The sequence below is a fragment of the Myripristis murdjan genome, chromosome 18 (assembly GCF_902150065.1).
Source record: "Myripristis murdjan chromosome 18, fMyrMur1.1, whole genome shotgun sequence".
In the NCBI taxonomy this organism is placed as follows: Eukaryota; Metazoa; Chordata; class Actinopteri; order Holocentriformes; family Holocentridae; genus Myripristis; species Myripristis murdjan.
Genome location: NC_043997.1, coordinates 26,234,566 through 26,246,735, shown reverse-complemented (window position 1 = coordinate 26,246,735; position 12,170 = coordinate 26,234,566). Strand labels below are relative to the sequence as shown.

At 42.4% G+C, this 12,170-nt stretch overlaps 1 protein-coding gene across 1 annotated transcript in view; it reads left to right on the top strand.

Annotated features, from left to right (window-relative positions):
• Positions 1-12,170, top strand: part of fgf11a (fibroblast growth factor 11a) — a 103,399-nt gene that overhangs the window by 62,397 nt on the left and 28,832 nt on the right. Inside the window, exon 3 of the mRNA XM_030076140.1 lies at positions 8,828-8,931. Within this exon, the coding sequence (XP_029932000.1) occupies positions 8,828-8,931 (104 nt within the window). The remainder of the gene's footprint in view (positions 1-8,827; positions 8,932-12,170) is intronic.

The following is a 12,170-nucleotide window of genomic DNA, read 5'->3' as shown; positions in this document are numbered from 1 at the left end:
TGGGTAAAAGTGAGGTAAACGCGAGGGCGAGACAAACACTTTTTCTGCTTCTTACAAGGCGGGAGGGGAGGTTGTTGGAAATTTATATTAAACGAAGGACCGCCAAAGCTGTGGCAATAGTGAGCAAGAGGATCCGAGAGGATGATTGAAGAGGAGAGACGGAAAAAGAGGTCACGATGGGAAACGCGTGAAAAAAAAAAAAAAAAAAGACACGACAGGCTGGCAGAGGAAGTGAGCAGAGTGAAGTGAGAGGGGAGGAGAGAGAGAGAGAGAGAGCGACAGAGAGAAAAGGGAGCGATAGGGGAGAGATAGGGAGCAGGAGGAGCAGCTGGTCTGCAGCTGATGGCTCCTCAATCACTGTGTCTCCCCCCTCTGGTGGGAGGTCAGAGGAGCTCGGCCCCCCCACAACCCCTGTTCTCCGACCGTCCCCCTTTCCTGGCTCTTCCATGCAGTTATGTAACACAGCCAGAAGAGAAATTAAAGGGAGGAAGGAGGCACATGGAGAGGGAGTTGGATTTAATTATTCATTTATTTGGGGTGGGTGTCATGCCAGCGGTGTGTGCGTGTGTGTGTGTGTGTGTGTGTGAGTGCATGGATTTGTGTGAGAATGCATGTTTACAGTCATAAACAAATGTCTGTGGCTGCAAGCATTCATGTGCCTGTTTTGTGTATGTGTGTGTGTGCAGGCACGCGTTATATTAATGAGCACATTCATGAATATGTGTGTGTATTTATGAGTGCACGGGTCTGTGCGTACAGGTTTGTGCTCATGTAATTGTTCATGTTGCACAGTGGCACATGTGCATGAGATTTTGTGTCACTTGTGTGAGTGTGTGTATGAGTAACAGAGGTTAATTGAACTGTGAAGTGGGTCACGGTTATCAGACAGGAAACAACAACCAGAGTGTAAAATGGCACCCTTTACATAATGAAGATTGTTTTTTTAGATTCCCTTTATATTTTCTATGTTCTAAATCTTGTAAAGGATTCAAGTTAAATTTTAATTTTATTTACTGATATAGCATATTTAAAAACAACAGACCTTGGCAAAAGTGTTTGTTGTGAGGATTTACTACTGTATTGATGTTGCCCGCCTTGTGTTGGCTTATGCCTTATAGGCCTACTAGCCTGTGTATATGCGTGTGTGTTCTTACTTTTTCTTGTACACTACTCACAAAAAGTTAGGGATATTCGGCTTTCGGGTGAAATTTCAGGATGAACCTAAAATGCATTCTAACCTTTACAGGTGAACTTAATGTGACCTTCTGTAAACTTTTGAATGCACATGTCCAACTGTTCAGTGTTTCAGTACTTTTTGCACAAGTTGCTGTTCTCTAACAAGGAGTTTAACGGCAAAATTCACATCAGGTGTTTGATGCTCCAGCTCATCGAGGTCGTATCATTAGGGAACGGCTGCTGGAGACTGGGGTACCTCAGATGGAGTGGCCTGCACTTTCTCAGACCTGAATCCCATAGAAAACCTATGGGATCAGCTGAGTGGCCGTGTAGAGGCTCGGAGCTCTGTACCCCAGAACCTCAATGTCCTGAGGGCCGCCCTTCAAGAAGAGTGGGATGCCATGCCTCAGCAGACAATAAGTCGACTTGTGAACAGCATGAGACGTCGTTGTCAAGCTGTAATTGATGCTCAAGGGCACATGACAAGTTATTGACACTGACATTTTTTGTTGTGGTATATCCACCACTGTTGTTGGCTTTTGTTTCAAGAAATTGTTTGAGATGAGGAAATCACCAGTGTATGCTTCTACTTAAATGCCCTACTTTCACGATATAATATCACTGTAGCGTGAACATTTTCCATTTTCCATAAATTTCAAACAAAAGCCAAATATCCCTAACTTTTTGTGAGTAGTGTATGCCCTGATGCAGACCAAGGTGAAATGCCTAGACATGCAGCCCATTTAGTAAAGGCTTTTTAGATGCAGAACACCTCCCTCATTCACTCACTCACTCATTATTAAGTCTAGGTGCGGTCCATTTGGACGTCCCGGCTCACAGTGCATGTATCTCCACATGTTATTTCACTTTTCAGAACATGGATGCAAATAAAGAGTGGTGCTTGGCATCTATGAATGTTTATGTTTTGCAACAAAGTGTGCCTTGGCACTTTTTGGTTTTGGCTTATTGACTACTAGTAAGTACTAGTACTAGTAAGGGGAGGTCACAAGTTAGAGTTAGATAAAGAGATGGATGAAGACAGTAATTTGTCGCAAAAAAGCTGATGGAAGATGTTAAAAAAATAAGAGCTGAGAGAGAGCGAGAGAAGAAAATGCACTGACAAGTGATGGAGGACAGAGCCAGAGGGGGATTGATGCTGGATTTGCTCTCTCTCCGAATTCTGTTTCTTGGAGAGGAAGAGAGAGGCCCGAGCTGAGGCAAACACACACAGTTTGATGGGCTGAAAGAGAATAGAGAAGAGGAGCAACAAGGCGGTGTGTAAGAGAAAGAAGAGAGCAGAGAGAGAAACAGAGGCAGGGAGACGGGGGGCGGTGGGGGGCTCCTATTGACTTTCACTGTGTACATCGGAAAGCCATAAGGAGGAGCTTGATTCCCTGACTTTTATCCACCGCAATTACCATCTCCCACTGTTGATGGGAAATTTTACTTATCTCTTGCTGCTCCGGGACAAGTCTGCTCACTTTGCCTCTCTCTCTTTCTCCATCTAGCTTTGTCTTCTCTAACTCTCCCCAGTGCTCGATAACGCCTCTTCACAGCAGGCAGACAGAAAAAAAAAAAAAAAATTCAAAGATTTGAAAGGCAGATGAGGGTAACTTAGAACTGTGTGAGAGCTATAGCATTCAAAGAAAGAGAGAAAAAAAAGCAAGAGAACGTTGAAAGCAAAAAACACACAGCCCTCAGATGAAGAGACCAAAAAAAGTACAAGAATGGACTTGTGAGGATGAGAAAAGAGGTTGAAGCTTACAAAACAAGGGGAAATGAGGATAGACAGAGATGTGGCAGAGGAAAAAGGAAAATGTGAGGCAGAGATGAGGGAGAGTGATGAAGAGGAGGCTGCAGGGTAGAGCGGGACAAAGATGAATGGACGTGGATGGCAAGGTATTGGTTTTGCAGGAAGGAGTGAACGACAGCGGGGAACAGGGGAATTGAAAGGGTACAAATAAGGAAGACAGATGGAGAGACATATACAAAAGCATAGAACGAGATAAAGCAGAGGTTGTTAATTTGTGACAGGGCGGGGCAAAATAGACCAAGAGCACGAGGGGGGGGAAGAGAGAAAAAGACGAAGGGGAAAGACAGATGGATTGAAAAGAAGACTGATAAAGGCACAGGGAAATCAGTTATGGAGAGGGAAGCCTGGGGGGGAAAGGGAGAAGTTAAATAACAAGAGAGTGAAGGTAGTTGTCTTGTCATCGGCGTGGCAGACCACCGGGGAAATCAGGGACGCAGCAATGCACTGCTAAAAGTCACTTAATGTGTTATTGACTCTTGAAATGTCATTGTTCTTACAACAAATGAAGAAAAAAACCTGCCAGTAGATAATTTCACTCGCTGCCAAACTGAGGGGTTTGCCTCATTCTGCTTTTATAACACGCCGATGTTTTTCATCAGGATACATTTTCAGACTAAGTGGCCCAAGATGGACATTTTAAGCAGTGTACTACTTAATCTCTCTGGGTCCTACTGTAAACCTTAAATACTGTCCAGTGGCAGTTGATTTACTTTACCAAGCATCGTAGGATCAGACCATTTGTTGGGATTGAGATACATTAGAGATTGTGCTGTTCTACATTAGAAAGATCTATGTGCCGCTATACTCTGTAAATTTACATATTTTTTCATTATTTCACATTTTCTCATTTTTTACATATTGCATATCAGTCAAATTTTCATTTATTTCCATATTACATGTATTTTCACATTTCAAATTTTTATATTCTGTTATTTTTTAGAACAGCATGCATATATGCTGTGGATTATTTATTTATTTACATTTTTATTATAGTAAAAGTAGGAGCTTCTGAAGATTGGTTATGGACAAATATACAGTTCTATACAAGTTTTTTTCTTTCATATTTTCTTTTCTGTGTCTATTTATTTTCATTTTTGGCATTTACTGTACCAGGCAGAGCAAGAGAACCAGTGTTGGGTTCCATGTATTGTCTTAACATGATTCCCAGGACACTTACGTGATCTGACACTTGTCAGCAATGAGAAAGATCACAGTTGTCATATGGCTGGACCCTGGCAATGAGGATTGATTGGCAGCCTAGCCCAGTTAATATGCACACTGAGCTCTGATTTCACAGGGAAATGATGTCCAGTGGTTCAATAGCACAGCTAATACCCTAGTCATTGAAAGAGGCTAAAACAACACACACTACCTTCTGGGCTTTGAGGAAATGACTCATTGTGGTCAATCAAAGGATTTTTTAAAAATCTCTATATATTTTTTTTGCTGCTCTTGATTGCATGGCTCTCCATCTACCCCCTTTAACTTCAGGGATATTCATTGCTTTTTCTGAGATTTTGAATTAAATTGAACTCTGAAAGTGTATCTAAAACATTTCCTAGAGACTTTTTTTTATGGAAGTCTATTACTGTGACAATGGTTACTGGGAAATTCTTTCAGGTCATGACTGTGACTTGCAATCATTTTATCCATTCTTGCCAGGGTTATTAAATGATTTGAAATGGATTAGTCAGTATTGACTGCTGGACCTGCCTGCCTTCCTAAATGTAAGCTTTCTGCTTCATGGCTTCAGAGGTGGGTTTTAATACAATCAAATGAGAATAATATGATAAGAAGGGGCCAAACTTAATGCTTATTTTCTCCATCAAGTGTCATCTCTTTTGCTTATGCTGTTAAAAGGATGCCAGATGCAGCACTACCATCTGATACCTGCGGTGTAAATATTTACATGCAAATCAGAGAGGGTGTTCCACAAGGCTCTATCTTTGGTCCACTCTTATTCAAAATGAATATTGTTTTGATGTTATATCACAATGCCAACTTTAATGTTGTGAACCGTTTGAACAAAAACATCTGCAAAGCACTTTGAATTAAAATGTCTTACCTCCAGCAATAACTTAAAAATTACATTATATCTCATAATTTCATGTAGTGTTTGTACTTTTTATGTTTCCCCACATGTTACTACCTGAGAGAGGTCAATCTCAAAGAGCCTGCTTGATTAACTAAAGAACAATAACAATGAAATATCAGTGTTGAGTGTTGATTAATGATGTTTTGCCTCTTCCCTTCCCTTTTTATACATTGCTTGCATGCAACTAGGAAGTAAAGAATGACCAGTACCCGTCCAGAGGTTAAACTCTGTGTGCTGCTGGTTACCACTGACAGCTATAATCCTCTGCTCATCCCCATGGAGGATCCATCCCCTGTACAATACAATACTGCACTGCAGCAACAAACAAAGATGCCCTCTGCAAAGCTTAACTCAGTGCCCTGCGATTCCTCTCCTCCATCCATCCCTCACTCCCATCCCGTCTCAGATTTCTCCTTGTTTACTTATTGTGCAGATGATCTCAAGCCTCAAATTGACTTGTGAGATTGATTTGGTAATACCAACCCCCACCACCCTCCTTCTCGCCTCCCTCTCTTGGTCCCTCCGTCTCTAACTCAAAGACTTTTAATTAATCTAGTGGTCTCCTGTGTGAATCGTCTGGTGTCTAGAGGAAGAAAGAGAGCGAGAGAGATAGAAAAGGAGAGGGAAACATGGAGAAAAGGAGAGAGGGGAGGGAGTCAGAGCAAGAGACAGAGAGATAGAAAGAAACAGAAAGGAGGGAAAACAAAGAGATGGTCCTCCCTATTATCCAGGCAGGGAGCTGTGTAGTCCATATGATAAGCAAAGCTCTTTTTGATTGAGGCGGAGAAAGAAACGAAACGCTCCCTCCATTTGGAAGGAGGGATAGGAGGATGGATGTGGAGAGACAGAAAGCGAGAGAGATAAAGGGGTGAGGATAAAGGAAAGACAAAATACAGCAAGAGACATGAAGGGTGAGAAGGAAGCAATTGGCGAAGATAAGAGAGAGTCAGAGAGAGGGAGTGTGAGAGAGGAGGACAGCAAAAACACGTGTGGTGGTGGTGTGTGTGTGTGTGTAGTGGGTTACTGAGGGGTCATCGAAACCCCAGGGAGGGTGTTCGTCCATGTGTGTGTAAGAGGGAGAGAGAGCGAGAAACAAAAATGGAAGGGAGAGAGAGAGAAGCAGGGAGGCGATGTGTGCTCTGCTCTATTTGTCATCCCGGCCATGGTCTTTGGTGACACCTTGTTCATTTGCGAAACTGACTGTTTGAGATGCAGGGATCGATAGAACAAATAGAAGCAGGGGCCTGAAAAAGAGAGAGAGAGAGAGAGAGAGGGAGATGTGGGGAGAAGTGCAGTTTTCACCACTGACGTTAGCAGCATGAAGCCACATCACTCCCTGGACTGTATTAGGTTGCATTTACTCTGGAGTGGCGGGCAGTAGATGGAAAACTCACATGATGTCTTTTCAAATAAAATCTGACTACAAAAGAGTTAAAATTTCAGCTATTTTCCAATGCAAATTTCCAAACCAGATTGCAATTACTGTACCTTGCACTTGAAAACTAGACCCACATTTTTTTTGTCCACCTTACCTAACCCTAACCCTCCCCCTAACCCTAACCCTAACTATTATACTTTTGATTGCAATTGCTTTGTCTAATAGCTGCTAATGGCTCCATGAATTCAAAACATGCTCCTGAGACTTCGTCAGCATTTGACTACCCTGCTGTCATTTCATAATGCACACTTGTGCTTTGTCAAAGAAAAAAAAAAAAATGCACTCACAAATGCCCCCCAAAGAGAATGAAAATAATGCCGGTTTGGCTGTTTCCACCTTCCACATAAAGCGCTCTAATAGGAGCTGATTCAAAGTCAGCCGGTAACTCACTTGATTTGTACACAAATGGGAGTCATTGTGGAGTTAAGTGAAGTAAGCGAAACCTGATACTGTAAACACAGAGAAATAAACCAGCTGAAACAGTGAGTAACAGACATTATGTAAGCTCCCATGATGGGACACTGAATCAAATTTGGTGCCTGCATGCCTATCCAGACAGACTGTGTTGATGGGGCTATTGAGATTGTTATGCAATGGAAAGGTCACAAGTTCACTCCCCACCGGCCAGTGTCAAAACATATCCTTGAGGAAGATACTGTACAGAGCTCCTCGCTGTTCGCTCTGGATGGGAATGTCACCGAAATGCCTAAAATGTAGATGTCTTTTGATTGCGATGATCTTGTGTCTTCTTCACACAGACGGTGATCAAAGTTGCAGTGAAATGAAAACTAATTTTCCAAGCCAGAATATCCAGCGATTTATCGAAATCCCGCGCAGACACGCCGCTCGAGAGTTGTGTGTGCTGTTGATGTCTGTGATCGGAGTCCAAAAAAAGAAGGGGAAAAAAAGAAAACACTGTGCCTTCAGTGATGACTTCCTGCTGAACAAGTAGGCATGAACAAAAGCTTCAATCAGTGAGAGAACTTCGACTTTTTGAACCGTCATGGCCTTCCCAACAAATAAAACGGTTTTCCACTCCTTAACTGATCAACCATTGGTTTACACGATTGAAAGATGCCTCTCTGTGTTAAGCCCCGCCCCAGATACATGTTTCAACAGGAAATAGATCAAAATAAGGAAGCAATCAATGAATATGGGTGAAATAAAACATATATATAAAAAAAGAAATGGTTATTTGTGCTGTCTTATATACCTTGTCTGTTTCGGTTCTCTGCTTGGTCACAATTTGTTCCTTGATCCAATCGACCGCTGCCGGGGCTTAAATCGTCACGGTGGCAGTCAGTCTTCGTGACGATGTGACCATGGCATGGCGGGTAGCTAGGGGCTGTTTTGTCAATACCACTCAACTTACCATGTCACTTCTTATGAGGCTCTGTTGTAGAGGGCACCCTAGGCCCTTGCCCATGACTCTCGAGAAGGATACACCCAAATATACACACACAGGCGCACATACCCATGCCAAAAAAAAACAAAAAAACAAACAAAAAAAAACATGCATGCACGCCCACTCACACACATACACCAGTACACACAGGCACGGTCAGAAATGCATGCAAATCCAGGCATATACTTTACATGCATGCCTGCACACGAAAGCAGGAAAACAAATTATGTGAACATATGCAGGCAAGCCCACATGTAAAAACAGCATCAAACACACACACACACACACACACAGCGTGAGCGCTGGTCCAGTGACCAGGTTGAAGTTAGTTTATATGGAGAGCTATGCACATAAGAAATCCAAGGTTCCACAGGAGGGGATTTGGTGAACTGCATTACAAAGTGCTGTTTACTGTGTCGGGATGGGGGAAATGAATTCAAAGCAGGCTCAGGAGATGTCACTTTCTAATGTATTCTTGAAACTCTCAGTTCAATTCTCTCTCTCCCTCTCTCTCCCTCTCTCTCTCTCTCTCTCTCTCTCTCTCTCTCCTCAACAGGGGAATTTCCTGTACAGTCATTTCCAGGTTTGTCTGACCTCAGGTGTACCAGCAACCAGTCTCTTTCTCTCTCTCTCTCTCTCTCTCTCTCTCTCTCTCTCTCTCTCTCTCTCTCTCACTTTCTCTCTATCGCACTCACACCTTCCATTCCCCTCTCTGACAGATATACTGTACAATTGGGAGGATGAAATAGGAGACAGCTGGAAAGCAATTGTCTTTTTATGCCGCAAGCAACCACTATGAACGTTTAAGGAAAAGAATGATTGCTCTAACACACACCCCTCCTCCTTCCCCTCTTCTCCCTCTTCTCCCCCCCAATCCCATGTCCCTCTCTGTTTTTGCAGTGCAGTTCAACTTGATTCCTGTGGGGCTCCGGATAGTGGCCATCCAGAGCACCAAGACGGGGCTCTACGTTGCCATGAACAGCGAGGGCTACCTCTACACTTCGGTATGGCCAGGATTATTTCGGCACATGCAGTCCAGTAAAGCTCTGTGTGACTGCATTACCACCACTGAGTTTGTATTTGCTCATCTTTAGCTGTTGTATGTTTTATTGAAATTCAAGCTGTAGGAAAAGTTAGAAGTTGAATAGTTGTCAGTGTCTACCTGAACACAACTTCAGCTACTAGACAGGTTTTACATAACCTCTTGCCCATTTACTTAATTTTGGTCAAAGCCGGTGCACATCCCAATTTTGAGTCACAGCAAGACTGAAATAAACATCTACGTCTTTATTATTCTAATGAATGGCGTCATAGCGTTACTGAAAATAAAACAGAGGAGAGAAGGTTGGCAATTGCTCCGTATGTGCTTGAACAAAAGGAGTAATCGTCCCTTTAAAACTGAGGATGCAGTTAAACTTAACATTTCCCTGGGAAAAACGAATGTCGCTCCAGGCACTGGTGACGCACGGTGTGACGCAGCTGAAACAGAGACATGCTGAACTTGACACGCCCAGGAACGTACCTCATAATGTGCTGCATCAAAAACACGAGGTGCATTGGCTAAAGGAGAGGTGGCAGCGGCGAAACCATTGAAAACAATTTAGAAAGGGTACAGGCGTATTCTAAACCACATCCTACATAACCATGGCCTAATGAGAAACCCACTCAGCAAATAAGTGTATCGGGATTTTATGGAAGCCCAATGGGGCAAAAGCATTCTTACAAAATACTTGTCAGCATATATTACCTCTTACCATGGTATAAAAATATACATTGAGGTGGCATTTGCCTGTATCACTGTGTCTTCAAACGCCTCAGCTAATGATGTTTTTTGTATTTTTATTTGTTTGTGCTTACCTCTTTAAGTGTAGACCAACTGTCACTGGCTGAAGTGCTTTAAAGCTAAATTAAGCAATATTTTTTACAGTAAAAAGACCCTTGTGATGTGAGAGTTGTCACTGTGGGTTTTCTTTCTACCATTCCTCCAACGGATAAGCTCCAAACTTCTGTCCAAACTTCTCTTTACCTCCTTGCTGCTTCAGCTTCATTCAAAGCGTCTCTGGCACGTCACATTCCACAGATAAATGTATCCAAATTTCAGATCAGTCACACGAGTGCCTCTGTGACTGCATGGAGTCAGCACTGCAGTGACATAGAAAGTTCATTCAAAGCCGCTACCTTGTAGCTGACAGTCTGCAGCTTCACCACATTTTCAGATTGGAGGTCAGAGACAAAATAATCATAAGTCATCCAACAGGAGCCGCCCAAAAGAGTTTTTTTCTCCTTAAATTTTGGTTTTGTACAAGCAATCTATTGGGAACACAGAGGGCTGACTCTCTTTACAAAAAGTTTGGGCTCTCAACACCCTCTAGTGGCCAGAATTCGTTTATTGCAGCTTTAAGATTTAATGACATGGGCAAAAGTGCCACTTTGATGTGTATTTTATATGTGTTAAGAAGAAATGATTGCCTGTGTTGGAAACTATTTTGAGAGGCGGTTTTTGCCCTATCAGCCTTCCATATGATTTGCCTTTGTAAAACCCACCATCTTCATCTTACTTACGATATATGCACAATATCACGCCTCATAACACAATGCACGTGTAAGACACTCCTCAGACACTCTTCACCAACATGGTTCCAGTGAAAAGGTGAGGTGGCAACATCTGCTCCTACTGAAAGAGAAAATGTATGGATAGCAGTTTGTGTTACACTACCTCTCTGTGCATTAGCAGCATGTATATGTGTGTGTGTGTGTGTGTGCATGAAGCGCTTCCCCAGTCGCTGTCACGGCAGCGCTCACACGACTGGATACCCAGCCGTCTGAAATACCTCTTGTAGCTCTTCTGGAGAGGTTTTTCACGCTGATAAGAGGAACGGCACAGCCGAGCCACAGAGTTGAGAGGGAGATGGAAGGATAGCTGGAGAGTAAGACAGAAGGACAGATCAGAGTCTTTATCAGAATGCAGAAAATGCTTTTTCCGCCTGTTTTCCTCTCTGAGCGCAGGAAAAGTGTGAGAGATCCTGTTTGAAGTGTGTCGGCACGCTCACTTCAAAGTCTGCATTGCGCTGCCTGCATCCATGGTGCTGGTGATGAGGGGAGCCATTCAAGTTTTATTTATATACTACATCTTACCTATGAAGTGGAACAATGAAAAAACTCAGCACAGCTCACCCCCCCCAACACACACACACACACACACACACATGCATATAGCCATGCACACACAGTCATCCTTTTGCTGCTGCATGTGTGCCCATTCTATCAAAATGCATACATTTCCTAACCTCTCTCTTTAATTGATTCATGCACCAATATACCTGGCAAATTTTCCTGATGATAACTAATATATACACCGGGAAGTCTAAAATTAAAATAACCTGTTTGTAGGCCAACAAAAACTTTGTAATCGGAATAAAAAGAACATTTTGTTTTGTCACCCTGTAGACCGCTTGCATCCATATAAAACCAAAGAAGCATTAGACATTGTGTCATTTACCTTTTTCCCAATCCTCATCAACATGTGGACCCGTCATTTTGTAGAGTGCGTTTGCAACTTGATGTCACATCAGCACACAGTGAACAGAGAGCAGTATTCTCTTTGCATCAATTTTTGCTTTATAAAGCTTTATTTTAGTTTTAGTCTGTAATAATTTGTAGCAGGTTTGATTTGTTGGTAACATTAATAGATTGTTATAACATCAGTAGGCAAATTGTGATTTGGTGAAAATAACTTTAACCATAACATTATCTTTTTGGTAACATGGACAGATAAATGGTGTCAAACTCGAACATGAACATCCATGTTCTTCTGAGGAAAAGCAGTGGAACATTTGGAAATACTGACTTGGAACTTTCAGACTTCTGGGTTCAGTCGAATGCAGGATAAACATGAACAGAACAGAACAGAACACTTGTTCACTTTTGCATTTTGCTCTCAAGTTTCAATTTGCCACCTCCTGTGTGCTGAGAAAGATTCCTGTTATTGTCTATACAGACCCCAGAATTTTATTCAGACAAAAAAAAAAAAGAGGCAAATTTACAGCTCCTTGATTTATGTGGATGGGACGTTCCTCGCTGTTGCAAACCCATTTTACGATTTAAGCTGTATTATTACTGAAGTGATTATCCTGAGATTGTTAACGTGTTACTGAAAGATCAACGCACATTAACACAGTGTTGAAATTTGAGCCTCTTTTGACCATCAACCTCACACGACATCACACAGCAGATGCTGTGTATA